Source organism: Medicago sativa, chromosome 4, assembly GCF_051527215.1.
Source record: "Medicago sativa cultivar Bolivia chromosome 4, Bolivia_mono, whole genome shotgun sequence".
Lineage (NCBI taxonomy): Eukaryota > Viridiplantae > Streptophyta > Magnoliopsida > Fabales > Fabaceae > Medicago > Medicago sativa.
The window spans coordinates 98958571-98986486 of NC_140752.1; the positions used below are offsets into that span (position 1 = coordinate 98958571).

A 27916-nucleotide genomic window follows, 5' to 3' on the forward strand; every position below is an offset into this window, starting at 1 on the left:
GATTCTCACATAATGGAAGTTAGTCATAGTAAGATTATCATAGGTAAGAAAGTTAGTCTTAGCTAGATTGTCAGTCTTTCAGAGATTCTCATTTAACTAAAGCAAGTATTGTTAAGATTCTTATAGAATGGATAATCGGTCTTTCAGAGATTCTTGTACAACTGAAGTAAGTATTGCTAACATTCTCATATAATGAATAGTCGGGTTTCAAAGATTCTCGTATAACTGAAGTAAGTATTACTAAGAATCTCATAGAATGGATAATCAGTCTTTCAAAGATTCTCCCATAACTAAAGTAAGTATTACTAATATTCTCATAGAATGGAAGTTAGTTTTAGTAATATTATCAACGATAAGAATCTAAATTCTTAAGAAGATTCTCACATAACGAAAGTTAGTCTTAGTAAGACTATCATAGATAAGAATCTAAGCTGTTAAGAAGATTCTCACAGAACGGAAGTTAGCCTAACTAAGATTGTCATAAATAAGAATTTTGGTCCTTAAGAAGATTCTCATAGAACGAAAAGAGACTTAGTAAGATTATCAAAGATAAGAATCTAAGTTCCGAAGATGGTTCTCGTAGAACGGAAGTTAGTCTTAGTAAGATTATCAAACAATCCCTTCACAAACTAACCCAAACGACAAGCAGTATCAAACAAAATCATTCCCACCGTTGCATATGACCTAATTGAACTAAGAATGAACCAATAATATAGTCAACTGTCGAATTCAACTCCAAATCAAAAATATAGTCACCGTTGCATTCCCACTTAGGTCCTATTCAACGATTGGATTTATTTTATTGAAGAGAAATTATTAGTTGAAAACAACTCCAAATCAAAAAAATCGGACACACACATAAAAGATAAAATTTAAAAGAAAATAATATAGTCAAAAAATTTAATATCGTTTCTCTTTAAAATTTTATCTTTCATGTACGTGTGTCAATATAAATTTTATTTAGGCTTGTCTCTATCTAAGATTTGCTATATATAAAAATCCATAATAAAATGAATTAAATTATTGATTATTTGATTACTATTCAAAACTGGTAACAACAATTAAATACAATCAAAATCCGAAAAATGTGGATGTGTATGTGTGGTGCAGTTGGGTATATATGTTGCCTGTTTTGTGCCATGTGCTATTGGTCTCTGGTTCGAGACTTGGTTTCTTTTTCCCAAAATTTGTTAATTTTTTTTTTCGCCTTTTTTTTAAGGGTTAATACATTTTTACCCCCTGTAATATAGGCGAGTTCCGGTTTTCCCCCCTGTAAAAAAGATTCTTTCGATTCCAACCCTGAAATATGAAGATTCCGTCGAAAACACCCCTGGTCAAATCTGGCACACGCCAGGTGCTGATGTGGCGCGCCACGTCATCTTTTTTGATGACGTGGCACGCTGACTGTATAATTATTTTTATTTTTTATTTTTTTAATAAGGACACGTGGCATTTCCTATTTTTTAATAAAAAAAATATTTTTTTAATAAAAAAAATATTTTTTTAATAATTAAAAAACTATTTTTTTTAAGTTTTTTTAAAAAAATAAAAAAAAAGAAAAAAATTCTTAACAAATAAAAAAAATGAAAAAAAATTCTGGAAAAAAATAAAAAAATACCGAAAAATTTTTAAAAAAATTGGAAAAATTAATAAAAATGAAAACAAAAATCTGGAAAATTTTAAAAATAAAAAGTAAAATCTGGAAAAATTAAAAAAATGAAAACATTATGGAAAAAATTAATAAATTTTGAAAAATTCATATTTCCAGATTTTTTCAATACCGGAAAAATGAAAAAAAAAATCATATTTTTTTTCGGAAAGTACTTGTCATTCAACCGTATAACATGATTTATATACCGGGGTCAATCGATATACATTGTATCTTGTTATTCGGACATGATTTTTATAAATATGATTAATCTTCAAATTTTTGAAAATGATGAATCTTGAAATTTTTGAAAAAAGATTAATCATATTTACAAAAACTAAATTTTCGAAAAAAAAAAGATAAAAAAATATGAATTTTCGAAAAAAATATTTAAATAGTAGAAGTTCAAATAGTAAAACAAATATAAATTATGTTTGACTCAAATACCATTGAAACTAGTAGACACTAACATAAAAAATGTTTTGAGCAGTTTGTATGTTTTTCAAAAAAAATATGAATTATGTTTGACTCAAATACCATATTTTTTTTTCGAAAATTTAGTTTTTGTAAATATGATTAATCTTTTTTCAAAAATTTCAAGATTGGTCATTTTCAAAAATTTGAAGATTATTCATATTTATAAAAACCATGTCCGAATAACAGGATACAATGTATATTGATTGACACCGGTATATAAATCATGTTATACTGTTGAATGACAAGTACTTTCCGAAAAAAATATTATTTTTTTTTCATTTTTCCGGTATTGAAAAAATCTGGAAATATGAATTTTTCAAAATTTATTAATTTTTTCCATAATGTTTTCATTTTTTTAATTTTTCCAGATTTTACTTTTTATTTTTAAAATTTTCCAGATTTTTGTTTTCATTTTTATTAATTTTTCCAATTTTTTTAAAAAAATTTCGGTATTTTTTTCCAGAATTTTTTTTCATTTTTTTTATTTGTTAAGAATTTTTTTCTTTTTTTTTATTTTTTAAAAAAAAATATTTTTTTAATTATTAAAAAAATATTTTTTTTTATTAAAAAAAAATTTTTTTTAAAAAAATAGGAAATGCCACGTGTCCTTATTAAAAAAATAAAAAATAAAAATAATTATACAGTCAGCGTGCCACGTCATCAAAAAAGATGACGTGGCGCGCCACATTAGCACCTGGCGTGTGCCAGATTTGACCAGGGGTGTTTTCGACGGAATCTTCATATTTCAGGGTTGGAATCGAAAGAATCTTTTTTACAGGGGGGAAAACCGGAACTCGCCTATATTACAGGGGGGTAAAAATGTATTAACCCTTTTTTTAATTGTCTTCTTCTTCGCCCGTCGTCTGCAAAACGGGTTTTTCGACCCGTAAACCGATCCAACCGAATCTCGCACACTACACAATGAAATTCAACAATTTTTACGTAGTTTTGATCGGATTTGAAAGTCAAGGAGAAAGCACATACTTATGTCGCAAATCCACAAGCAAATGACATTGTTTTTAAGATATTTGTCGGAGCCGCCGTCCCCGCCGACGTTAACGTATTCTGCATTTTGCCGACGACCGTATGAATGTTGATTTCAGAAAGCAATCTTCATGTTCATGTTCTTTGAACTTCTATTGCTTTCGAAACCAAAACGTGTACAGAACCAAAACGTGTATGAACTTGTGTTTGTTAGAGAGAAGATATATTGGTTCTGGAATTTACTAGTCATTTTTTCTACAATGCCAAAAATACCCTTTGTTAATTGTGATTTAAAAATCAATTGTATCTTTTAAATCAATATACATGTTAAAAAATTAGAATCTTAGGAGGTAAGAATAAAATCAAATCTCAGCCATTAAAATACTTTTAAATACATCAAATGGTTCACATCTATTTTGCAAACACACAAAAAAAAAAAATTCAAGTCTCCTACGGTAGGAGACCTAAAGTGGTCTCCCACCGTAGCCTTTGCCATAGAACATGGTGTGGGGTGATCACAGGTCTGGGTGAACACGACGATTTTATTTATTTCAATCAATGCAAGATGAAAAATTAAATTGGTTCAAGTTAAATGTTGTGAACTTACTGCAGATTGTATTCCATAACGTATTAAAGGTTGAAAATACTCATGCAAATTGTAAAAGAGTATACTTGTATGCCCAAAGTATCTTTGGGTGTGTGACGCTATGAAAATACTTTGATGGTCACAGTTATTTTGGAACACTATATTAACGCACACATAGAAATACATATCATTTAATTATTTTAAAAAATATACGGTATTTAGTTCTTTTTTTTATCTTTTCTCAAATATGTGTGCGTGCTCAAATAGTATATCCAAATTCCATTCAAAAAAGATCCAAATTCCATTTCAAAAAAAAAAATGGTGTATTCAAATGGTTGTGAGTTGCAATCGGGCATGGATGCACCTTATGTGCATTGGGGTCAGTTGACCCTACTTTTTTTATTTTATTTCAACCAATAATGAGATGATTTTACCCCGAACTTTAAATTGAATGTTGACTCTTTTCGGTCACATTTATAACTAAAAAACTAAATTTTATGTTCATTGAATATCTAATGTATTTTGTATACATTCAATGAATCTAGAAAATAGTTTCTTATTAGTATTTGTTAAAAGGGTTTTTCTATCATGTGCAATTGCTTGCACATGTTAAGATGTTCAAAATAACTAGATCGCCGACCCGTGCTATCGCACGGGTCAATATGAACTCAATAAATTAGAAATTTAGGAGTTCAACATCACATGAAAGACGATAAATTAAAACAATGTGAAATACTATAGCTATATTATCTAGGATAAGCATCGTTTATAATTAATGTTTTGCAATGATCATGTTTGTAGATAATGGTAAACTAAACATATTTAAGAGTCACTTGGTGTTAAAAGAATTAGTATTAAATCCAATGATGCCTTAAAGCATTGACTTGTTGGCATTCATTATTCTTCGGGTTCTTTCTTTCACAATATAACTTTGGAACAAAATCATGTATAAATCAAGGATCAATACATTACATGTTGAGTACGTATAATAACCTCATAAAATAAGCGTAAAACTGCAAAAATAATTATAATGATTGTAGATCTCACCCACCTTAATGAAAGTCATCTAAGAACATAACCGGCCCATGTGTGCTCTTTCATTTCTACAGGGTATAAATGTTGTGAAGTCAACAATATAGACATATATATTTAATTAGAATGTAGCCCCAATTGAAGAAATATTGACAGATGGGATGATAGCTGAGCACCAGGGGCGGAGCTAGGTAGCTTTGAGGGTGTGCACCTGCACACCCTGAATTTCTCAAACTTGCATCAGTTTTTCTACTATCATTGCTACTTGCACACCCTGGTATTTTTGTTTTGCACCTGCTGTCTGAGTGATGCACGCAGCTCTGTATTAATTGGTGTGGTGCATACTAAATACTGACGCGCACATCTACTACAAATATTTTGACTTTCAAAGTGTTACTATTATTTTATTTATTTAATTGTTTGGAAGATAAAGTGTTACTATTATTTTATTTATTTAATTATTTGGAAGATTTTTATCAATTAAAAGCCAAAAAAAATAACACGAGTATAGAATTCATGTTATAGGGCTTCGGCCTGCATCTACAATTATCATCCATTCATGTTATAGGGCTGCATTTATAATTAATTATCCACTGCACCAATCAAATATATTTGTTATATCTTCGCAAATAAGTTTTTTTTTTCGAGAAAATCTTTGCAAATAAGTTAGATTGTGTATATTTTTTTTTTAAAAAGTTAGATAATGTATATTATTCAAAACAAAATTTTTTGTGCAATGTCTCATCGATGCATACTAATTAAATACCGAGAGAAATAAGTAGGTCAATATATATATATATATATATATATATATATATATATATATATATATGGACCGTCATCATATTCCTAAATGAATCAAATGATCCCAGAAAGACTCTTCGCATGTCATCATCACTTCGCCTTGTCCCAAGACTTGTGCTTGGGGGGCTGTGGACCGTCATCATATTCCTAAGGGCGTAGAAGCCCTCCAAAAAAGGCTCTAAGCCCTTCAGAAAGGCCTGGGCGCCCTCCGGAAAGGCCTGGGCGCCCTCCAGAAGGATTCCTGAGCCCTGGCGCGCCCCCTAAAGGGCGCCGCCTCATTAAACTTCTAGAAGCCTCTGGCAACCGCCCAAAATCCCCAAAATACACAAATACCCCTGTTGCTTGGAAACCAAGCAACCGAAGCTCAAGCCCATAGCAGGCTATAAATACCACTCTTGAGAGCATTCTCAAGGCATCTAATCATCAGTCTAAAACCCTAGCATACGATTCCTAGCCCTAGAATCCTTACCGTACTTTTTGCAAGTACAATATATATATATATATATATATTAAAATTTATAACATTAATAAGTTAAAAAATTTGCACCCCCTACTTCAGGGTCCTGGATACGCCACTGCTGAGCACATGTTCTAATGACCACCAAGATTAGAACAAATTGCTTGCTTCAAACCTGAGTATGACCATTTTAGTCCAAAAATATCATATTACCTGCAGTCATAGCTCTCCTAAAATCAATACATTAATATGCACATCGGATTCTCTTATATGCCACATACAGAATTCAAAGAATTGGGTTCAGCTACTATGACAATCATATGCTGTAAATGGAAATTTATAGAATGATAATATAATCATCACATGTTCTAATGACCACCAAGATTAGAACAAATTGCTTGCTACAAACCTGGGTATGACCATTTTAGTCCAAAAATATCATATTACCTGCAGTCATAGCTCTCCTAAAATCAATACATTAATATGCACATCGGATTCTCTTATATGCCACATACAGAATTCAAAAAATTGGGTTCAGCTACTATGACAATCATATGCTGTAAATGGAAATTTATAGAATGATAATATAATCATCACAGGCCTATCTTATGTGAGAACTGAAAACAAATGTATAGATCTTGTTTTATGAGGTCTAAGGTGTTCTCAGGTTTAAATGTGCCATCCCTAAATCAATGAAATTTGGGTTGTGCAACTAAAGAATATCTTTCAGTCGATTTATTTATGTATTTGTCAAGTAATCTTTAGCAACAATCTTCCAGTCAACTAAATGTTTGTGAGTGGCAATTATTTTCCACACATGGAAGACTGAAATCACATGTTCGAAGTGCGCCAGATACACAAACTATGTGCATTGATAGATGCAGAAAATTTATACCAGATGATATAGAGAATCACAATTAAAACCAAATACTTATATTAATCAGATGAAACATACAGACACGGACACAACGCAGCTAGGTGCGTATACAAAATCAGCCAAACAATGCACTTCCAATGCATATCCCACATAGAAGACTGAAAGATATAATAATGTAAAATGACGACAATATAAAAAAGGGTACATGAAAGCAGGGCATGGCTCAAACAATACATAAAAGAGCACATGCAAATAAAAGCAGTAAATACACCACATAGTTCACATTCACACTACAAACAAAGGACACAGACAGAAAGGCATTAAAAACCCAAACAAAAAAAACATTCCATGATTTTTCAGCACTTAATTCAGAACACCAACGCAGACTGGTTAATTGATCTTTGGAGCTGAACTCTAGAGGCAGATCATTTTTGGCTCTTTTGTTGCGGACGCTTAGCCAGTCTCAACTTGAGTAGAATCAAGACCTTCAACGTTCCCTACTGCCCGTTTTCCTAGTGATTTGCTTGTCGGGCTTTCACCCAACTCGAAACTCTCGTCTTTGCTGTTTGAATCTCCGCCCTCAATGACCTCCGTCGTGACTGCACCCACGCACATCGCCCTGAATTTCTCAAACTTGCATCAGTTTTTCTACTATCATTGCTACTTGCACACCCTGGTATTTTTGTTTTGCACCTGCTGTCTGAGTGATGCACGCAGCTCTGTATTAATTGGTGTGGTGCATACTGAATACTGACGCGCACATCTACTACAAATATTTTGACTTTCAAAGTGTTACTATTATTTTATTTATTTAATTGTTTGGAAGATAAAGTGTTACTATTATTTTATTTATTTAATTATTTGGAAGATTTTTATCAATTAAAAGCCAAAAAAAATAACACGAGTATAGAATTCATGTTATAGGGCTTCGGCCTGCATCTACAATTATCATCCATTCATGTTATAGGGCTGCATTTATAATTAATTATCCACTGCACCAATCAAATATATTTGTTATATCTTCGCAAATAAGTTTTTTTTTTCGAGAAAATCTTTGCAAATAAGTTAGATTGTGTATATTTTTTTTTTTTAAAAGTTAGATAATGTATATTATTCAAAACAAAATTTTTTGTGCAATGTCTCATCGATGCATACTAATTAAATACCGAGAGAAATAAGTAGGTCAATATATATATATATATATATATATATATATATATATATATATTAAAATTTATAACATTAATAAGTTAAAAAATTTGCACCCCCTACTTCAGGGTCCTGGATACGCCACTGCTGAGCACATGTTCTAATGACCACCAAGATTAGAACAAATTGCTTGCTACAAACCTGAGTATGACCATTTTAGTCCAAAAATATCATATTACCTGCAGTCATAGCTCTCCTAAAATCAATACATTAATATGCACATCGGATTCTCTTATATGCCACATACAGAATTCAAAGAATTGGGTTCAGCTACTATGACAATCATATGCTGTAAATGGAAATTTATAGAATGATAATATAATCATCACATGTTCTAATGACCACCAAGATTAGAACAAATTGCTTGCTACAAACCTGAGTATGACCATTTTAGTCCAAAAATATCATATTACCTGCAGTCATAGCTCTCCTAAAATCAATACATTAATATGCACATCGGATTCTCTTATATGCCACATACAGAATTCAAAGAATTGGGTTCAGCTACTATGACAATCATATGCTGTAAATGGAAATTTATAGAATGATAATATAATCATCACATGCCTATCTTATGTGAGAACTGAAAACAAATGTATAGATCTTGTTTTATGAGGTCTAAGGTGTTCTCAGGTTTAAATGTGCCATCCCTAAATCAATGAAATTTGGGTTGTGCAACTAAAGAATATCTTTCAGTCGATTTATTTATGTATTTGTCAAGTAATCTTTAGCAACAATCTTCCAGTCAACTAAATGTTTGTGAGTGGCAATTATTTTCCACACATGGAAGACTGAAATCACATGTTCGAAGTGCGCCAGATACACAAACTATGTGCATTGATAGATGCAGAAAATTTATACCAGATGATATAGAGAATCACAATTAAAACCAAATACTTATATTAATCAGATGAAACATACAGACACGGACACAACGCAACTGGGTGCGTATACAAAATCAGCCAAACAATGCACTTCCAATGCATATCCCACATAGAAGACTGAAAGATATAATTATGTAAAATGACGACAATATAAAAAAGGGTACATGAAAGCAGGGCATGGCTCAAACAATACATAAAAGAGCACATGCAAATAAAAGCAGTAAATACACCACATAGTTCACATTCACACTACAAACAAAGGACACAGACAGAAAGGCATTAAAAACCCAAACAAAAAAAACATTCCATGATTTTTCAGCACTTAATTCAGAACACCAACGCAGACTGGTTAATTGATCTTTGAAGCTGAACTCTAGAGGCAGATCATTTTTGGCTCTTTTGTTGCGGACGCTTAGCCAGTCTCAACTTGAGTAGAATCAAGACCTTCAACGTTCCCTACTGCCCGTTTTCCTAGTGATTTGCTTGTCGGGCTTTCACCCAACTCGAAACTCTCGTCTTTGCTGTTTGAATCTCCGCCCTCAATGACCTTCCTCGTGACTGCACCCACGCACATCGCCTGGTCTCCCTCATTCACTTCCTGGAAAATATACACCAGAAAATGCAATTCAAATAAAATACGAAGATACTTTTACAAACGTGATTTCGCAAAGAAAGGATAACTCTTACATTAAGACCGTGTAATGTTAGGAAACGATTGATGGTATCATCATCAAGAGTTAATTTCTTCACAGTAAAACTCTGCCAGTTGCGGAACAAATTTGCGTCACTAACTTCCACCTTAAATAGAGCACGTTTGTCGACGAAGAACAAAAGGAAAGGGAAGAACAAAAGGCTATCTTTTTGAAGAAAAAATATAGAAAAGAGTAATCTAAAAGTTCATGGAAAATGGGCAAACAAACATGGTATAAGAAAACAATCTCCAATCACAAAAACAAACTTTTGCAGAAGATTATTGCAGAGGAGTGTGAGAAAATGAGTCATGAAGTAGAAGAAGAAGTGAAATTTGAGAGAATGAGTCATGAAGTAGAACTTGAAAAATGAAGAGAAACTTGGAAAGCGGTCACCGATTAATAATTGTGACAATTTTCCAATATGATAATGAAAAGACAAAAAATTTGAAAGAGTAGAAAACAACTCTCGGAAGTTGGAATGAATTAAATGCCACCGATTTTTTAATTATTTTTTTAAAGGAAAAATTCGAAATTCAAATTGGCATGAATTTAGGAGGGAAATATTTTTAGGGTTAACCTGATTAGCATTTAATGCAGCAAAATTAGAGGCAAATTTGTAGGGTTTAGTTGTTGCAACCCGTAACAACTTTTAAGAATAAGGGATAAGTTTGTTTTAGAACTTATACATTTTACATTAAATATATGACTTTTTAAATAAAATAGTAGTATTACTTTAACTAGACTAGACAAATGACCCGTGCTACCACACGGGTCCTACCACGTAGAAGGTAATCGAATTCTTTATGAAAATAACGTAACCATACATTGCCGATAGAAGTTTTATAGAATACATAACAAAATAAAATGGTAGCATACATAACAAAAAAGTTTGAACATTAACCATCAAGATACATTAGAATTGTCGTGACTATTGATCAAAATCTATTATTTACCCCTTTTTATAATCTTCAACTTCAGGAAGATCACCATCCATGATAACCTTGGACCCGAAAAACGAATTCGCCACGCCCATTGTACCTGTTTATTCGTTAAATATTAGTTAATTTAGTAATAAAGTCATAAGTACGGTGAGTACACTGAACTTTCCATAAGACATAACTAAAAAATTTACCCATATACTTCCTCAATCTGCGAAACTGTACAATCAGCACAACATGCTTAGTGTTGTCATGGGTTGAAAAGTAGTTTTCAATATCAGTTGCAAATTCACCCCAAAGAGAGCAACGGATCCTTGTGTTCCTGACACACCAAATAACTCAATTAACTCGATCATGAGAATAAAGTCATTAGTTGAAATAAAGTTATCTCAATATTGTTAATGGCATAGCTTACTCTAAATCCTCGAGTGTAAGATCCATTCTTTGCCGGAGAGATCAAAATGTATTTGAAAGACATGAATTCAAACATGTTCCGAGGTAAATTGCCTGCATTCACCTTAGTAAATCTCGCATTTGCCGACATGTTAAGTTTGTGCTTGTATGGCAAGGGTTTGTAAGGCCCCTCATTAAATCCTACCATGACATTCTCTAGCTTATATGTTCCTCCTTCTTCAACCATTCCTTGAATTGTTGGCACCAGGAACTTACGAACAGTGGCATCGATCCGTCCTCGCTAAACAAAAAATAACATGTCATCAAATATAAACCATAGTATATGTTATCATAGTGGCAACTTGAAAAAAGGATCATTTATTTATACAATCGATTTATATAATATACCTTCTCATCAACCAATATCATGTTCATGAAGATAATATCGTCTGGATTTTCCTTATCACGGATCAGCCATATATAGGTCACACGGACAATCAACTTCAAATCCTTCCTTCCACCTGTCACAGCTGAAATGGGGGTGAAAATGTTTGTCATATTAGCAAGTGCAAGAAAGAGTTATATTTGCTTAAATTTGCTTAAAGTCGAGAATGGTTGTATTAGCAACTCTAAGTGGTATTTAAAAAGGTATTTGGCAATTATCTTCGTTAGTTTCAAATGTGAATGATCATAGTCTTCTATTGGTAATAATTACTATTCAAAAGTTTTTAATTGCCATTAACGACGTTTTCAAGTCATTAACTACGTTCTTAATTGTCATTAACACTGCGTCATAATTACTATTGAAAATCGAATCAACCTTGATACGTGTTAATTTTTGAAATAAGTACGTCATAATTGCTTTTAATAGGTAGTAATTGGTAGAGTGGTTAGTGCATAATGCATAAAAGCATTTAAAAGTAATTCCTATACTAAAATATGCGACTTAAAAGTTTTTAATTCTCATTAACGACGTTTTCAAGCCATTAACTACGTTCTTAATTGCCATTAACAGTATGTTATAATTAATATTCAAAATCGAATCAACCTCGATACGTGTTAATATTTGAAATAAGTACGTCATAATTGCTTTTAATAGGTAGTAATTGGTAGAGTGATTAGTGCATAATGCATAAAAGCAATTAAAAGCAATTCCTATACGAAAATATGCGACTTAAAAGTAATTCCTGTGAAGAACGAACATTTAACTTTAGTGGTAAAATTCGATGGAAATTTCACCTTGAAACGAATATCTTCCTATCACTCTATATCAGATAGCACAATATAGTGTAAAAAATGCATGCGTGAAACATTGAAATGTCAGTAGAATAATGTGATAGGAATTAGTGTATGCGTGAAACAGTATAGTGTAAAAAATGTATGCTTGAAACATTTTCAATTGCCACTTTCTAAGGGATGTTTATGTTATTTCTGATTAGCAATTAGTGTAGGGGAATTAGCAATTATTGTAGGGGATTGTTGACCTACTTGATTAGGCTTTAATACGTATTCAATTGCATTAACGAAGTGAGAGAACTTTTTTCAAGTTTGAATAAACGGATGTGATCAAGTGCTTGAACGGATGAGATTACTCGAGCAATTAGTACATGTTTAGGAGGGAAAAAAGCTAGGGAATTAGGGCAAAGTAGGGAGGATTAGGGCAAACATGATAGCCAAGCAAGTCTAGCTTTTATAATAAAGGATATTTTATAATTTTACGTATATGCATTGACCTCGCTTATTGAAATTTATGAATCCATTGCTTGTTGCCATCACCAAAAAATTTATCATCTCACTTGGAGCTAAGGACGTTAGCAGAGTGCAGGGACGGGAAGTACTCTCCAGCCTGCCCACCCATCCTTGTCCCCCATATTACACGATGTAGTAAGCCTATCCTAGTCAAAAACTGAAGTTGAGAAAACTGTGGTGTAAGCCATGCAAATGGAGTGGTTATTCCGGTCTTGTAAGAGAGCAGGTTAGACATTTTGGGTGTGGACAGTATACAACCCTACAAGGTGCATTGGTTGTATTAACATTAAATAAGCACATGTTTAACAAATCTTTTTTTTTTACACAAAAAAAAAATCCTTTTTTATTTTTTGAGTTTAATTGAATGAGTTTCAATCATATGACTTGCCATACCTTATTAATTGATGTGACAACATATTATTAAATGTATATGTAAAAAAAATTATACACGGAAAGTCTATATAAATTAAAAAGAAAATTATAAGTCTTATTATTAGGAGTTTTCCAAAAAAAATGAAAGAACGAAGAAAATAATTTAGACTTTGAGATTGATCACTATGCCTCGTTTTGTTTACCTTTTGTGCCCCAATCATAAAGAATCGAATCCGATCATGGTAAAAATTGTTAATTTTAAGATCGGATCTCCACAGAGACCTTAAATCCACATATATGAAAATAAGAGAGAAAATCTGCTCGTGATGAAAAACAAGGATGGAAACATAGGATATTATCAAGGACGTGGTTGATGAAGAGCGAGGAAGCACTCCCCTCTCCCTATGTGCCTTGTTGTTGTACTTTAAACTCAAATGGTCAAAAATTGCAAAAGCATTTAATTTGTTGGAATGCAAATTTGAGTTCACAATTCTCCAACACTTTGGTGTTTGAGAGTTTTGTAGTTAGGATGTTTACCAGTAGAGAAAAAATTGAGTAAGAGTCATAACTCGAGCACTTTATGGGTAAGAGTCACTCCAAATGGTTTTGAGAAGTGAATTCAAATTTATCTTTGAAAATGCAACAATATTAAATCTTTTGAAAACAATTTTGTCATCTATAATCTTACTCGATTTGAAAGATTAATATATTTAATTGCGTGAAGAGAATACACGGTTCACACAAAAATAAAAAATAATCATAATTCAACATGTTTTTTTAAAATATAAATTATCTCACCTAAATTGACACCAGAGATAATTGAACATAAGACATTATCAGACCAACTTAAGTGGGTTATAATTCAAAATAAGTTTACAGAAAAGGCTAACAAATGTCTTAAGGACAATTGATAAAAAGTTTCAAATGAAATTTTTATTTTAGAATTTGTGTATTCAACGCATTGAAACATCAAAAAACAATTTTTTATACATAAAAATTATCAATTGTTTACATTTTTTGAATCTTTAAGAAGTGTCACTTGTTAACGAAACCCTAATTTAATTTACATTCTCAAGTCAACATTGGGAGACTTGGACCCCCTTATTTTAGCGCCAAATTCTCTTTGTATTTATTGCACTTTTATTACCCCTTCCTTTTTAAATTTAACCTAACTAGAAAAGGAATCTCCTGTTTCGAAACCCACAGAAATCACATGCACCAACTAATAACCAAACAACACGTACACCTCACACACGAGTGCCGCGAGCAGGAGATCATAATAGTCCTTAGGATGGTGTTAGGTTATCTCATAGAAAATAGCTTTTAATCCAACGGATGATAAACAAACTAGATCGATAGTTCTATGAATTCGCACCCTACGATGAGAACCTTAATCCACAACCGCATGATCAAACTGAAAACGAAATCCAACCGTAGAAAATTTACAAAAAATTGAAATTCAAAAGCTCGTGAGAGAGAGGGAGGAAGAAGAAGAAGAAGAAGAAAAAGAAAGAAGAGAGTTTCAGAGATTCATCTCAAAGTCCCTCGCGCCGTTTTTGGGATCTGAAACTCAATTAATTTCAACTTCTTTTCTTAATCAAGATTAATTCTTCCCTAATTGTTGTGATTATTGTTATTGTTTCAGTGAAGTTAAATTTTTGATTTTTTTTTTTTTTGTGTGTTGAATTTTTGGGGCGATCGAATGGGTGAAGGTGAGGGTAGTAATATCCCTCCAAAAAACGCACAATTGGATTCCGTTAAGAAGCTTGCTAGGCAGCTCGATTTCAACGCTTTTGGTGGCACGCCGGTAACTGCACCTCTGCCGGAACACCCACAACCACCGCCGACACTTCCTCCTCTTCCTGCACCCAAAGTGGGGTCAGTCTTAGGCTTAAAGTTTTCATTTTTATTTTTTTTCATGTCATAGTTTGAAATTCTTGAATTCAAATTTATTTATTTTTTTTATTTTAAATTTAAATTATTCGCAATGTTTTTTGTTTGTAATTAGCAAAAAAATTATACTTTGTATTGAATTGTTGTATCATCAACTCTGTGGTTGAGAAATTAGGTAATTTAATCTCTTGCTATTGACAATTTAGTATATTTTGATTATTTTTTAAATTGAGATTCTTGTTAATAGGGTAAAAGCGAAGTCTAAGTTATTGGTTCAAATTTGATGATGGCCTTTTTTGGAGACTTTTCTTCTTCATAAAATGCTAACAGTAATATTCCTTTTTTTGAAGTGCTTAATTAGTGTTTATTTGATTCAGGAAACCAGAATCTCCTAAATCAAAGTCAAGACCCAACTTTGAGACAAAAGATGCTACTCCAAAGAAGCAAAAACAGTGCAATTGTAAACATTCAAGATGCTTAAAGCTGTAAGCAAAATCCTCTATGCACTTGTTGTTGCGCCTTTGCCGGAACTTATTGGCTGCAATTGGAAGATATGTGAAACTAACATTTACATGACATGTGCAGATATTGTGAATGTTTTGCGTCGGGGATATATTGCGATGGTTGCAACTGTGTAAATTGTTTTAACAATGTTGACAATGAAGCGGCAAGACGAGAAGCCGTTGAGGCAACTTTAGAACGCAATCCAAATGCCTTTAGGCCGAAAATTGCGAGCAGTCCTCATGGAACACGTGATAACAAGGTATGCAGGCTTAACTTTTTGTAACGGTTGGTGTTTGTGTCGTGTTGTGAATTTTTTGTATTGAGGTCAGTTTGAGATATTGTATTTGTTAACTAGATCCGCTAGCGCATCATTGTCTGTTACTCCCTCCTCCGTAACAAAATATAAGCAAATCTGAGTCAAATAAAGTTGATTTATTTGGACCAAATTTTGTTTGATGCATTTTTGCTTATATTTTGTTACAGAAGGAGTATTTTTATTACTTTGTTATTGAGGATTTTTGTTGATAAGGGATACCCCCCACATATATTAATTTTTTGTTCTATTAAATTTTTCTTTGTTAATGAAACCAGTGCATTTTAGTTTTCGTTTCCTTATTTACATTTTTTCCTTTTATTAGAAGCAGGAGGATGTAAATTATAAAGTATATAAATAAATGCCCACAATTTAAAATGAAGTAATTCAGATTATTGATATTTTTCAACCACGTCCCTATAAGAGTGGATTTGCATCAGAAGTTGGGCCTCCAATGGTATGGAATTATGACATGACAAGAGCCTGTTGTTAAGATACTTGTAAAATCAATAAACAAGATAAGTAAAAAAAAATTAAAGCCGGCATTTCTTGTGTTGGAAAATGTGTTGCCTTCCTTTTTGCTTACTCAAAACATCTTTTATTTTTTATTTTTATTCTTATGTTTCTATGGACTTCAATATAAATGTAGGAGGAGACTGGGGAAGTTAAAGTATTGGTAAAGCACAACAAGGGGTGTCATTGTAAAAAATCTGGGTGCCTCAAGAAGTACTGTGAATGTTTCCAAGCCAACATTCTTTGTTCTGAAAACTGTAAATGCATGGATTGCAAAAACTTTGAAGGAAGTGAAGAGCGACAGGCTTTGTTCCATGGAGATCAAAACAACAATATGGCGTATCTTCAGCAGGCAGCCAATGCTGCTATAACTGGAGCTATTGGTTCCTCTGGTTATTCATCACCACCAGTAGCGAGAAAAAGAAAAGGTTCGGAACTCTGGCCGTCCATCAGGGATCCATCGTTTGGAAAGCTAGGACAACAGGTAAAACTTGATAATACTGCAGGCAGTTCAGGGGTTTATTTTGGAAATTAGGTAAACTGGGGAAATGGATAGAACAGTTAATCCAATTGAGACAGCATTTTGCAGTCATGTAACATTTCCCCATTAGGAGTAAAAAAAAATATTCCCAATTAAATTGAGAGATGCATTTAAGCTTGATCTTGTGTCTTTATTATTAAGTTGATATATGCTTCCCTTGATTTGGTCCAATGTGTTCATTTCAACTCAAGCCCATGAAGAGAGCTAGACTGTCTCAAAACACTATCCTATTGGAAAGAAAGGCTTCATTGCTTAGATAAATACAATATAAAGCTTCCATCTTTGCTCAATGTGGGATATAATATTATACACTCATCCAAAAGTTTGAGTTTGCGATGGCCCATTCTGGCTGTCCGACACTCATAGTGGAATTCACTCTAATCCCTTTGGTGCAGGTTTAAGGTTTAAGTTTCAATTAGAATAGCATTTCCTTGGGTTTCTCATTCTTTGGTTGCTTTTTCGAAGCCTACCCCCCCCCCCCCCCTACTGGTTCTCAATGAAAACGCCTTTTGCTACGACGACTGAAGCTCACAATGAGAGTGCATTCCAAAAATTCAGTCTTTTCTCGTGGCTTCAGTATCACATTGAGCTTCCATATTTTCTTCATATAAAACAGTGTCAGCTTCTAATCTTATTATAATTGAATGAATGGAGAAAAATCAAGTATGTGACTGTGAGGCTGGAAATTGTATTTTAATACCACGATAAGTTCACTTCTGGTCTAAAAAAAGTTTACCCAAAAGCTAAATTGCTAGTTCACTTAAGCTTCCTGCAGTTGAGAGTGGAAGCTATCAAGAGCTTTTATATTGCTCAACTTATACACACTAACTACATTAGTATATTTTTTTTCATGCTTATCAGGCAAATCCTGTCAGAGGTCCTGCAGCACCCTCTTCATCTTTGTCTCCTGTCCCAGTACCTCGTGTTGGACCTTCAACATTAGGCCCTTCAAAATTTATGTACAGGTAGGATTGGTTAAATTCATGAAATGATGACATAATACATATATACTTGATTTATACATTTAGTCATTAACTTGATTGCTGTTGAAGGTCTCTTTTAGCAGACATCATACAACCACAGCACCTGAAGGAGCTTTGCTCTGTTTTAGTGCTAGTATCTGGACAGGCCACAAAAACACTTACAGGTATATGGACATTTTAAAATTCCCATCATCAATTGTGTTATTTGCTTCAGAAGTACGAATACAGTTTTGTGTTTTCGTCGGATCTTCTTTATGTGAGTGTACTGATATTGATTTGGAAAGGATTTTTCTCAGTTCTCCACATTTACCCCGCTTTTTCCCTTTCCAAACAAATCTCAAGAAATTTTAGCAGCTTAATTTAATGAGCGGGCATTGTCTATTATGGTCAATTCTGTGTCTTGCAAATTGAATTTTGTTTAAATTCTTCAAGAAAAAAATAAAAATTTGTTTAAATTACATCTGACGACTCTCTAAATTATAGCTCTAGACTGAACTGCATCATATCAGAATATATGAAACTAAACAAAATTTCAGCCAAAGTAAGGTTCAGAATTATTCACCAAGCTCAATGGATTGACAAATGGAATCAGCAAGATAATTATCAAAGAAAACTTATCTCTCACTTTTACTTGCCTTGTTTACGTGTAGTCAAACGAGTTTGAGAGTTTGATTTGCCAAATGGTAAATACAACCTTTTGAGCTGTAAACAGCAGCTTCCTCTGTAGGAAAAGCAGGAAAGGATGTTTGATCAATTAGAACTTGTTTCTGACCTAAAACATATTTTGATTTTGAAGTGGAATTAATTCTATGGCGCCTCAAAATGTTTGGTAAACCTACCCAGTTGTCAGGATTGCTTGTCATTAGATAACTGTGGTGAATTTAGGATGGAGTGCCTAAGATACCTCAATGTTTAACTGTCTGAAACAATTTATGAAACATTTACAAACGTGATTCATTAGTTTATGTGTATTCTTTTGAAGTTTTTGGGCTAGAACCTTCGATTATTCTATTCAATTGGCGATGTTCATTGTTACTAACCAATATCAAACTCATGTTTAATATGCGCAGACCAGAAAAATTTAATAGATAAGCACACAGAAGATCGGACAGAAACTTCTCTTGCTTCCTCAAATCAAGAGCAATTACCAAACCAAAAGGAAGCTGATGGGGAGAAAGTTGTGGCTGATGATTGTTCGAGTGCAAACCAAACTGATAAAACCAGTCCTGAAAATTCCAGTTCAGATGGTGCTGATGTTCCAAAAGGGAGGCCAATGTCTCCTGGAACTTTAGCATTGATGTGTGACGAGCAAGATACAATGTTCATGACTGCTGCCCCCTCAACTGCGTCGATGGCTCATGCTTGCAACACATCTTCACAATTGCCTTATGGACAAGGAACGAAAGAGATCTATGCAGAGCAAGAGAGGATCGTATTGACGAAATTCAGAGATTTTCTTAATAGGGTTATCACTATGGGCGAAATAAATGGCAAGTGAATATTTTTCTCTCTTATTGTTATTATTTTTCCTTACAAAAATTTCATAAAACCCCCCGTTCATAGCATTTGGACTTTCGCAAAAAGATGCATTCAACTTTCAATTTAGAGAACTGTGATACTGGATACCAATTTTCAAAAAATATTCAGTTTGCATCGAAGATAGGGAATGGTTCTGAACTTTGATAAAGGATGACTGAGTTGTAAAGAGCGCAAATTACAGCAGATCTCATGGACAGTCTATATCAATACTGTTAGTTAAATAACCAGCTGCTACTAACTTGTGATTGCATTGTTAGACCTGCTTTCTATTGCTATGTCAATTAAAATAACTATGTCAATCCAACTTCTGTAGTGTATTTATTGTATACGTGCACTGTTGCACAAACTAATATACTATATAAATTTTTTGCATATTTTTGCAGTGCCTGCTTTATTTGTAACACTTTAAAGTGCCTAATTTCTTTTCCTAATTTCAGAGACGAAGTGTTCTTCATTAGCCAGAAGTGAGTTAGAGACTCAAAAGGACCCAATCATCAATCGCACTGAAAATACCAGTACTGAGGCAGCGCAACAGCAAGGACTGGGATCCACCTGTAATAACGTCGGCAAAGCAGTTGGCAACACCATCACTTCAGCACCTATGGTCCCTTGCAACACCATCACTTCAACACCTATGGTCCCTTGCAACACCATCACTTCAACACCTTTGGTCCCATGCAACACCATCACTTCAACACCTTTGGTCCCTTGCAATGCCATCACTTCAACGCCTTTGGTCCCTTGCAACACCGTCACTTCAACAACACCTTTGGTCCCTTGCAGTCTTGTTTCAGAAAATGGGGAAATTAAGCCGAAGGTCGAACAATAGATATAGAAGGAGTCTAACTTAGATGACCAGAGGTACCGTTTGGAAGTAAAACTAGAAGAATTTTGTATGTGTGCTCTCTGTAATGGAAAAACATTGTCATTCTTCATTTTCTGGCATTCCTACAGTTAAAGCCTACAGAAAAACCAGTCCAACTAAGATCCATTTTCTTTTATCAATTTTGTTGTTCTAATTCATATTTATATGAATTAATTGTTCAGCTTCAACATTGCCTGTAAATTACATAATTGTAATTTCATAAAAGAAACAATGTAACCTAATTCCCCTTTTTTCTAGGGCTTTTTTTCCTTCTTCCTTTCCATTTCTTTTGCTTTGTGCAATATTAATATAGAAAGGATTTTGTAGTTTGATCCTGAGAGAATTATAAGTTTTTCCATTTTCTTATCCAACTTACGTGTCATGATTTAGTTGCATTTTCCAAATGATACCATAATGAAATTGAAAAATCTGCATATGGTATATATTCGTATTGCCTACAATTCTTCTATAACATATTGTAAAGATGAACTAGAACTTCCTCACAGCATGTTATCGTTTTTATATTACAGATGTATTGTCTATTATTTTGAAGGCCAAAATTCTATGATGCAATAATAACATAGGTTGTGTATCTTGAAGGCCAATTATGAGCTGCATTAGTATGTATGTATTAAAAATGACTTTTTTTAGATACATCAAGTTAGTCTATACAAAATCCAATCATGTAGTTATTGGCTATAATATACTAATAAATTGATACGTATACACATCACCAAAAAACAAAGTTACCAGATTCATGCCTAGGTGAAGGCAAGTGTTGTTATTATTTGTTACTGTTGTTGTATCGACCCAGAGGTCCAACTCAAGGGTGTGACACAGACAAGGAGTCACGTCGCAAAAACGAGCGATCGCAAACATCACCTTTACGACAATTGATTGCAAACAACGGTTGACTGCAAATGGCGCGTACCATTAAACGCATGATGAAACTACTAAACAAACAAATTTCCATTAAAATCAAGTTTCTTTTCATTCTGCAAACACTATTCTCACGAAACTTTTTACTTGGGTTTTGGAGTCTTCGCAAATCCTCAACCAATGTTGCTCCACCATTCCAGTGTCATATCTAACCATTTTCTTCAAAAAGATTGTCGCCACTCACTCTTTCGACTCATATTCAACACTTCAATTACTACTAAGTAATTAAAAGAAATAGTGTGCCAAATATGAAATAAGCAGATAGTGTGAGAATTCTCACTTGTATATTACATATAAGCATTGGTATGCTGAGATGTTATTAGCATAGAGCAAGTGCAGTATGTATGTTGGCAACATGGCATGTATGATACAGTGAAGTTTGCTGATGTTATTAGGATAGAAAATGTTGGACTTCGTATTTGGTACAGTATAGGTTAAACGATCCAGTTAATTGATACCCAAACTGGTATTTCAGCAACAATGAACTCGTGTATCTTTGATTCTTTGAAATTTGCACATGGACACATGGTTTTAGTGCAAGATCTATGGTTGGCAGGTCTTAATCAAATTAATATGGTCAATTTTAATTTGTTAGGGTTCATCTATTGTCAATTAAAACAATTTCAACCTAAAGTCAAGCAGTAACTGTATCTGTCAATTTTTCGGAATTTCACAGTTGAATAATAATAAATTTCAAGATTAATAACACGAAATCAAATAGATTGACTTTCTCAATTCTGAACACATAACAGGATAAGATTCAACATAGATTACAAAAGATAAACTAAAATGAACCAAACCCTAACAGAAAAACACAGCGAAATTAAAGATAAAATGCATCAGATCTAAGCCCTCTCGCCTCTGATTCTTCTTGCAAGTTGAATATCCTTAGGCATAATGGTAACTCTCTTAGCATGAATAGCGCAAAGGTTGGTATCTTCAAACAAACCAACAAGATAAGCTTCAGCGGCTTCTTGAAGAGCAGAAACGGCGCTACTCTGAAACCTGAGATCAGTTTTGAAATCCTGAGCGATTTCTCTAACCAATCTTTGGAATGGAAGCTTCCTGATGAGAAGCTCAGTGCTCTTCTGATACTTGCGGATCTCACGAAGAGCAACAGTTCCAGGACGGAATCTGTGTGGCTTCTTCACTCCTCCGGTGGCTGGAGCTGATTTCCGAGCGGCTTTGGTGGCGAGTTGTTTCCTTGGAGCTTTGCCTCCGGTGGATTTGCGAGCGGTTTGTTTGGTACGAGCCATTTGGATCGGAGAGAAAATTGAGAGTGGGAATGGAAATTTGAGTTAAAGAAAATAGAGGGAAGGAAAATTCGATTGTGGTGTGATTGGGATGGGAGTGTTTGTTGGAATATATAGAGTGGAGAATAATGAGGAAAAAGCGGGAATTGAAAACTTTTTAGATTAGAAGTTTGGGAAGTTTGTGATCGTTGATAAGAGGAACTATCTACGGTTGTGATACGTTTCTCGGGGGAAGGATACACGGATCGCGATCCGTGACATGTGAAACTGACCAATAGGATTATTTGATTTTTATTGTTATTAAATTTTAGAATTGTGAGTTTTTGTTTTGGATGACGTCGGATGAGAATAGTCACTTTGTTTTAACGCTTAAAGATTTTTAAAAATATAACAATAAATCAAATGGTACAAACTTAATGGTTTAAATTTAAAACTTAACTAGATTTTTGACCCGTGCTCCGCTCGGGTTTTTTCTAAAGGGATTGACATACGAATAATAAAATGCAATATATAATAGGTAACGGTGAAAAAATAACACGTGATAATTCATAGTAGACAAAATAAAACACTTCATAAAATGTATGAAATATGAAAATATTATAAAAGAAAATTCGGTAATCCTATCAATAATCCAGGTATATATAACCAAGTTTACATGGAAATTAGGGTAGCCGAAAAAAAAGTATAAAATAGAAGGCATCAAACGTGATCATTGATATGCTCATAGTTTCTAGAACAAACGTGCAGCATTAAATAAGTGTAGAAAATATTTTCTTCAAAAAAAAAAGGCAAGAGGATAGAATGAAATTGGTGCGATGCATTTTTTTAGATGGAATTTGTTAGGTTAAATAATTGCAAACCTAATAAAGCAAATGAGCGGGAAAAAATTAGGTTAAATTGCTGCAGGCGTAACAAAATTAATAAATAAGGATAAGTGTAGAAAATATTTTCTTAAAAAAAAAAAGGCAAGAGGATAGAATGAAATTGGTGTGATGCATTTTTTTAGATGGAATTTGTTAGGTTAAATAATTGCAAACATAATAAAGCAAATGAGAGGAAAAAAATTAGGTTAAATTGCTGCAGACGTAACAAAATTAATAAATAAGGATAAGTGTAGAAAATATTTTCTTCAAAAAAAAAGGCAAGAGGATAGAATGAAATTGGTGTGATGCATTTTTTAGATGGAATTTGTTAGGTTAAATAATTGCAAACCTAATAAAGCAAATGAGCGGGAAAAAATTAGCTTAAATTGCTGCAGACGTAACAAAATTAATAAATAAAGATGCTCATAGTTTCTAGAACAAACGTGCAGTATCAAATAAGTGTAGAAAATATTTTCTTCAAAAAAAAAAAGCAAGAGGATAGAATGACATTGGTGCGATGCATTTTTTTAGATGGAATTTGTTAGGTTAGATAATTGCAAACCTAATAAAGCAAATGAGCGGAAAAAAAATTAGGTTAAATTGCTGTAGACGTAACAAAATTAATAAATAAGGATAAGTGTAGAAAATATTTTCTTAAAAAAAAGGCAAGAGGATAGAATGAAATTGGTGCGATGCATTTTTTTAGATGGAATTTGTTAGGTTAAATAATTGCAAACCTAATAAAGCAAATGAGCGGGAAAAAATTAGGTTAAATTGCTGCAGACGTAACAAAATTAATAAATAAGGATGCTCATAGTTTCTAGAACAAACGTGCAGTATCAAATAAGTGTAGAAAATATTTTCTTCAAAAAAAAAAAGGCAAGAGGATAGAATGACATTGGTGCGATGCATTTTTTTAGATGGAATTTGTTAGGTTAGATAATTGCAAACCTAATAAAGCAAATGAGCGGAAAAAAAATTAGGTTAAATTGCTGCAGACGTAACAAAATTAATAAATAAGGATAAGTGTAGAAAATATTTTCTTAAAAAAAAAGGCAAGAGGATAGAATGAAATTGGTGCGATGCATTTTTTTAGATGGAATTTGTTAGGTTAAATAATTGCAAACCTAATAAAGCAAATGAGCGGGAAAAAATTAGGTTAAATTGCTGCAAACGTAACAAAATTAATAAATAATAGAGCAAATGAGCGGGAAAAAATTAGGTTAAATTGCTGCACACGTAACAAAATTAATAAATAATGATGATGATTGTCGGTTCATATTTAAAAATAATTTTTCACGTACAATCAATCAAAATATTTAAAATTGTCAAATAAATTAAAAACATTAATTGACGTTGCAGTTTTAAATATTTTGATTGGTTGTATAGGTAAAAAGAATTATAATTTATATAATTGACTAAAAGAATTTTTACATTTTTTAAGTCAATTATAATTTATATTCACCCAAGTAAAAAGATTTTTTTTTTCCAATTTTACCATTTTTCTTGGACGAATTTTACCAATTATGTAAACTATTTCATGTATAATTTAATCTTTTTTCTATTTAATAATGGAATTTTTAAATATTTTTTGTAATAAAAAGATACTAGATTTTGATGTACCATTTTTTCTTCCAATGTTACCTTGCTTAAACTTTTTTTATTATTATATAATTCAATATTTCATTGCCAATAAAATAATTTAATTTTTGAATAATCTTTAAATTTTTACAACTTTATTATTTGATTGGTAAAAACAGAAATAAAGACACCCTAGTAAATTGATTTTCACCACAACTAGCTTAAAAGTCATACAAATAATGTTAAAAAAAATTACACACCGGCAGATGCTGCAAAATTAAATACATCATTACTCTTGATCTCTTTAAGAAAAGGTTTTACGAGAACTTTCAGGACGATGAGACTTTAGTTTGGGAGGCAATGGGACTTAAGAGGGCTAAATCTTTTTGAAATATAATTGATATTTAAAAAAAATAATTACAACATGATAAATGATCGTATAATAATTGAATTATGTTTAATTCATTTTATAAAAAACTTTTTATATCATTTTTAATCTCTCAACATTCAAAATGAGAGAGAAACACAAGATCCATTTTTGCTTGTAGGGAAAATGATTTGGATTCCACGTGATTGTTGCGTGTTGCAGTGACTAATATCGACCATCTAATTGAAAAGGAACAATTGAGATCGAACATGGTGTCATGTTGTTAATTTGCACTGTGTTAAACGGAGTTGTTGTTGGAAGCATATCTATGACTGAGATCATCTACCGCACGAAGCTGCAGTAGCCTATCTAGGTCGGTGGGGAAGCGGGAAAAGGGAGGATTTGTTTTGGTGTGGAAGGAACGCCTTATTTGCTTTTCTCCTATTAAATCTGACTCGATTATTTCAAGGAGATTGGTCTCTCTGATTGCTCGCGGATAATACCTTTACAACAACAACAACCACATTTTAAACCAAAGTACTTCCCTTTCTCAATCATTATGTGAGTCTAGCTCATTGTCGACGTTGTCCATAGAGGGGAACAAGGATAAGAAATTAAAGATTGCTTTTGTAAGTTTTTTAGCATGTGATCATATTCATAAATTTGGCATGTTTGTTAGGTTAACATTTGATCATATTTATAAATTGGACATATCTGTTAGCACTTAGCAGTGTTGCATTATGTTATAATCTGTGTTGCTGCAGATAAATAGTAAACGTAACTTAGCACTGACTGTGCTGTTTGTCTAAGAGTTATGTCTGCGGTAGGTTAACTTAACTTGCATGAAATAAAACCACTTAAAATCATGGTTTAGTATTTGATACATTAGGAATTGCAAAGACTTTAAAACATGGAGCTCGAGTAGTGGAACTCTTCTTGACAATAGTGAATTAGATGTATATTTTGAGGAAGAATCTATGGAGCTTGAAGAAGAAAACTCTGAGGATTTTGAGGTGCATTTTTATTGGAAGCTTAATGCGAAAAAATATCCAACACTCCATAATGGCACGTGACATTCTTGACATTCCAATCACCACCGTGGCTTCAAAATCTTATTTTAGTATCGGATGAAGTATTCTCACTAAATACATAAGTTATGCACTTCCAGAACACCTCCAGATGCTAATTTGTGCTCGTAGTTGGATGCATGGTTTTTCTGAAAATCCCAACGGTAATCTCGAACTAATTATTTATGTTGTTTATCGCACTTACAATCAATGTTTTAGCTTGACTTGTGTTTGTGGAGTACAATTTTTTGCTTATACTTCTGCTTTAAAATCAGATTGAGTTAAGGATTATTACTGCAGACATGTATTGCACCATAATTGTTAAGTATTGTGAAACGTTTATTCTGTTCTATGCTTTTTTTAGTTGGTTTGATCATGGAAAAATATGTCTCCCAAAATTTCTCTTTAGCTGGTTTTCTCAATAGATTTATGTGATGATTAGTGTTCTAACTTGATCTTTCTATTCAAGATCGAGTTGATGGTTGGAAATGGTCTAAAAATATGAAGAGGGGAAAAGGGGAGACAAATTTGTTTAATTGGGATAATATACTATATCTACCAACAATTGTGAAATCACATATCAATCGGTTCTGATTGCTTGGTATAATTTTATGATTTTTTAGAATAACTGTCACTTAACACTACCTTTTATGCTATCTACTGAGTTATTCTCTTCAATATTGAGTATAACTATCATTGATGATTATTTTTCATTGTTTTTTTTTTAATTGAAGGTTTAAGTTCACCATATTGAAGCATCAAGAAATTGCAAAGTGAATATCCATTCTTCTTCACTGAGACCATGCCTAATAGATATCCAAGCATTCAATATCCGAATGAAAAAACTATGGAGATCGAATAGGAATAAAGTTCAATGTGGCGGCGAAAGGATGACGGATGGTGTTGAAGTTGGCGGTGGCGGTGGTATCGGAGTTGAAGGTGGTGGTGGCGAAAGGAGGACCGATGATGTCATGGATGGTGGCGAAAGGAGAGGGTCTAAAAGAATTAATGCAATGGTTGAAGTCAATGTCATCAAACTGAACACATCAAGAAATTAGAAGAAGCATTGAGCACTTTAAAAGTATTGTGAAGAAATTGAAATAGTGGAAAAGTAAGCTGAACACATGAAGAAATTGGAAGAAGCATTGAATATGAATTGAAACATAATTTTTTCACTCTAACCCAACAAATAACATTACAACAATGTAGTCTAAACTTCCAACTACTAAGAATTTCAACAATACAAAAGTGCAAACTACCAACTACCAACAAATTTTACGATATAAAAGATAAATACAATCATCTAAACTTAATCATAGCAAATAAAATGCAAGATACAACAATTACCACGTATTACATGATAAAAATCAAAAACTAAATGCATAAATATTGCAGTAGTTGCACACAAGTCTCTTGTATAATAAATAAATATATGAGTACATGCATGTAGAGGGTGTTTCAAATAAGAGCACTCTTATAATGAGAGGATGAGAGGAATTAATATTAACCATTGGATAAAATCGTACGGTGCAGATTCAAAAGCTCATGGAAAAAGTAATTGCACATGATTCTATTTCCTACCCTTCTCCTTCC

The 27916-nt window shown here is 32.9% G+C and overlaps 2 protein-coding genes, 1 long non-coding RNA gene and 1 pseudogene across 3 annotated transcripts; 1 reads left to right on the top strand and 3 right to left on the bottom strand.

The window, feature by feature from the left end:
* Window positions 1–8951: 8951 nt before the first annotated feature.
* Window positions 8952–10003, bottom strand: LOC146934548 (uncharacterized). The gene is made up of 2 exons (XR_015008465.1): window positions 9646–10003; window positions 8952–9556 (listed from the first exon to the last, which is right to left on the bottom strand). It is a non-coding gene; the product is annotated as an uncharacterized LOC146934548 (long non-coding RNA).
* Window positions 10004–10599: 596 nt separating this feature from the next.
* Window positions 10600–11539, bottom strand: LOC146934549 (uncharacterized; annotated as a pseudogene).
* Window positions 11540–14579: 3040 nt separating this feature from the next.
* LOC146934550 (protein tesmin/TSO1-like CXC 5) lies at window positions 14580–20522 on the top strand. The gene is made up of 8 exons (XM_085706455.1): window positions 14580–14980; window positions 15373–15480; window positions 15581–15758; window positions 16462–16809; window positions 17728–17831; window positions 17919–18013; window positions 18920–19339; window positions 19826–20522. Exons 1-8 carry the CDS (start codon window positions 14805–14807, stop codon window positions 20215–20217), a joined length of 1821 nt encoding a protein of 606 aa, XP_085562581.1. The 5' UTR covers window positions 14580–14804; the 3' UTR covers window positions 20218–20522.
* Window positions 20523–21891: 1369 nt separating this feature from the next.
* On the bottom strand, window positions 21892–22560 carry LOC146934551 (histone H3.2). Its single transcript, XM_085706456.1, has one exon. The coding sequence runs from the start codon at window positions 22446–22448 to the stop codon at window positions 22038–22040; it is 411 nt and encodes a 136-aa protein (XP_085562582.1). The 5' UTR covers window positions 22449–22560; the 3' UTR covers window positions 21892–22037.
* Between the last annotated feature and the right edge of the window lie 5356 nt (window positions 22561–27916).

What these genes read in the sequence shown, in the direction of transcription:
- LOC146934551 (XM_085706456.1), bottom strand. Translation starts at nt 22,448, where the DNA reads ATGGCTCGTACCAAACAAACCGCTCGCAAATCCACCGGAGGCAAAGCT.
- LOC146934550 (XM_085706455.1), top strand. Translation starts at nt 14,805, where the DNA reads ATGGGTGAAGGTGAGGGTAGTAATATCCCTCCAAAAAACGCACAATTG. An exon ending in ATGGAACACGTGATAACAAG is followed by an intron (nt 15,759 to 16,461) that starts GTATGCAGGCTT and finishes ATATAAATGTAG; the next exon opens with GAGGAGACTGGGGAAGTTAA. An exon ending in CACTATGGGCGAAATAAATG is followed by an intron (nt 19,340 to 19,825) that starts GCAAGTGAATAT and finishes TCCTAATTTCAG; the next exon opens with AGACGAAGTGTTCTTCATTA.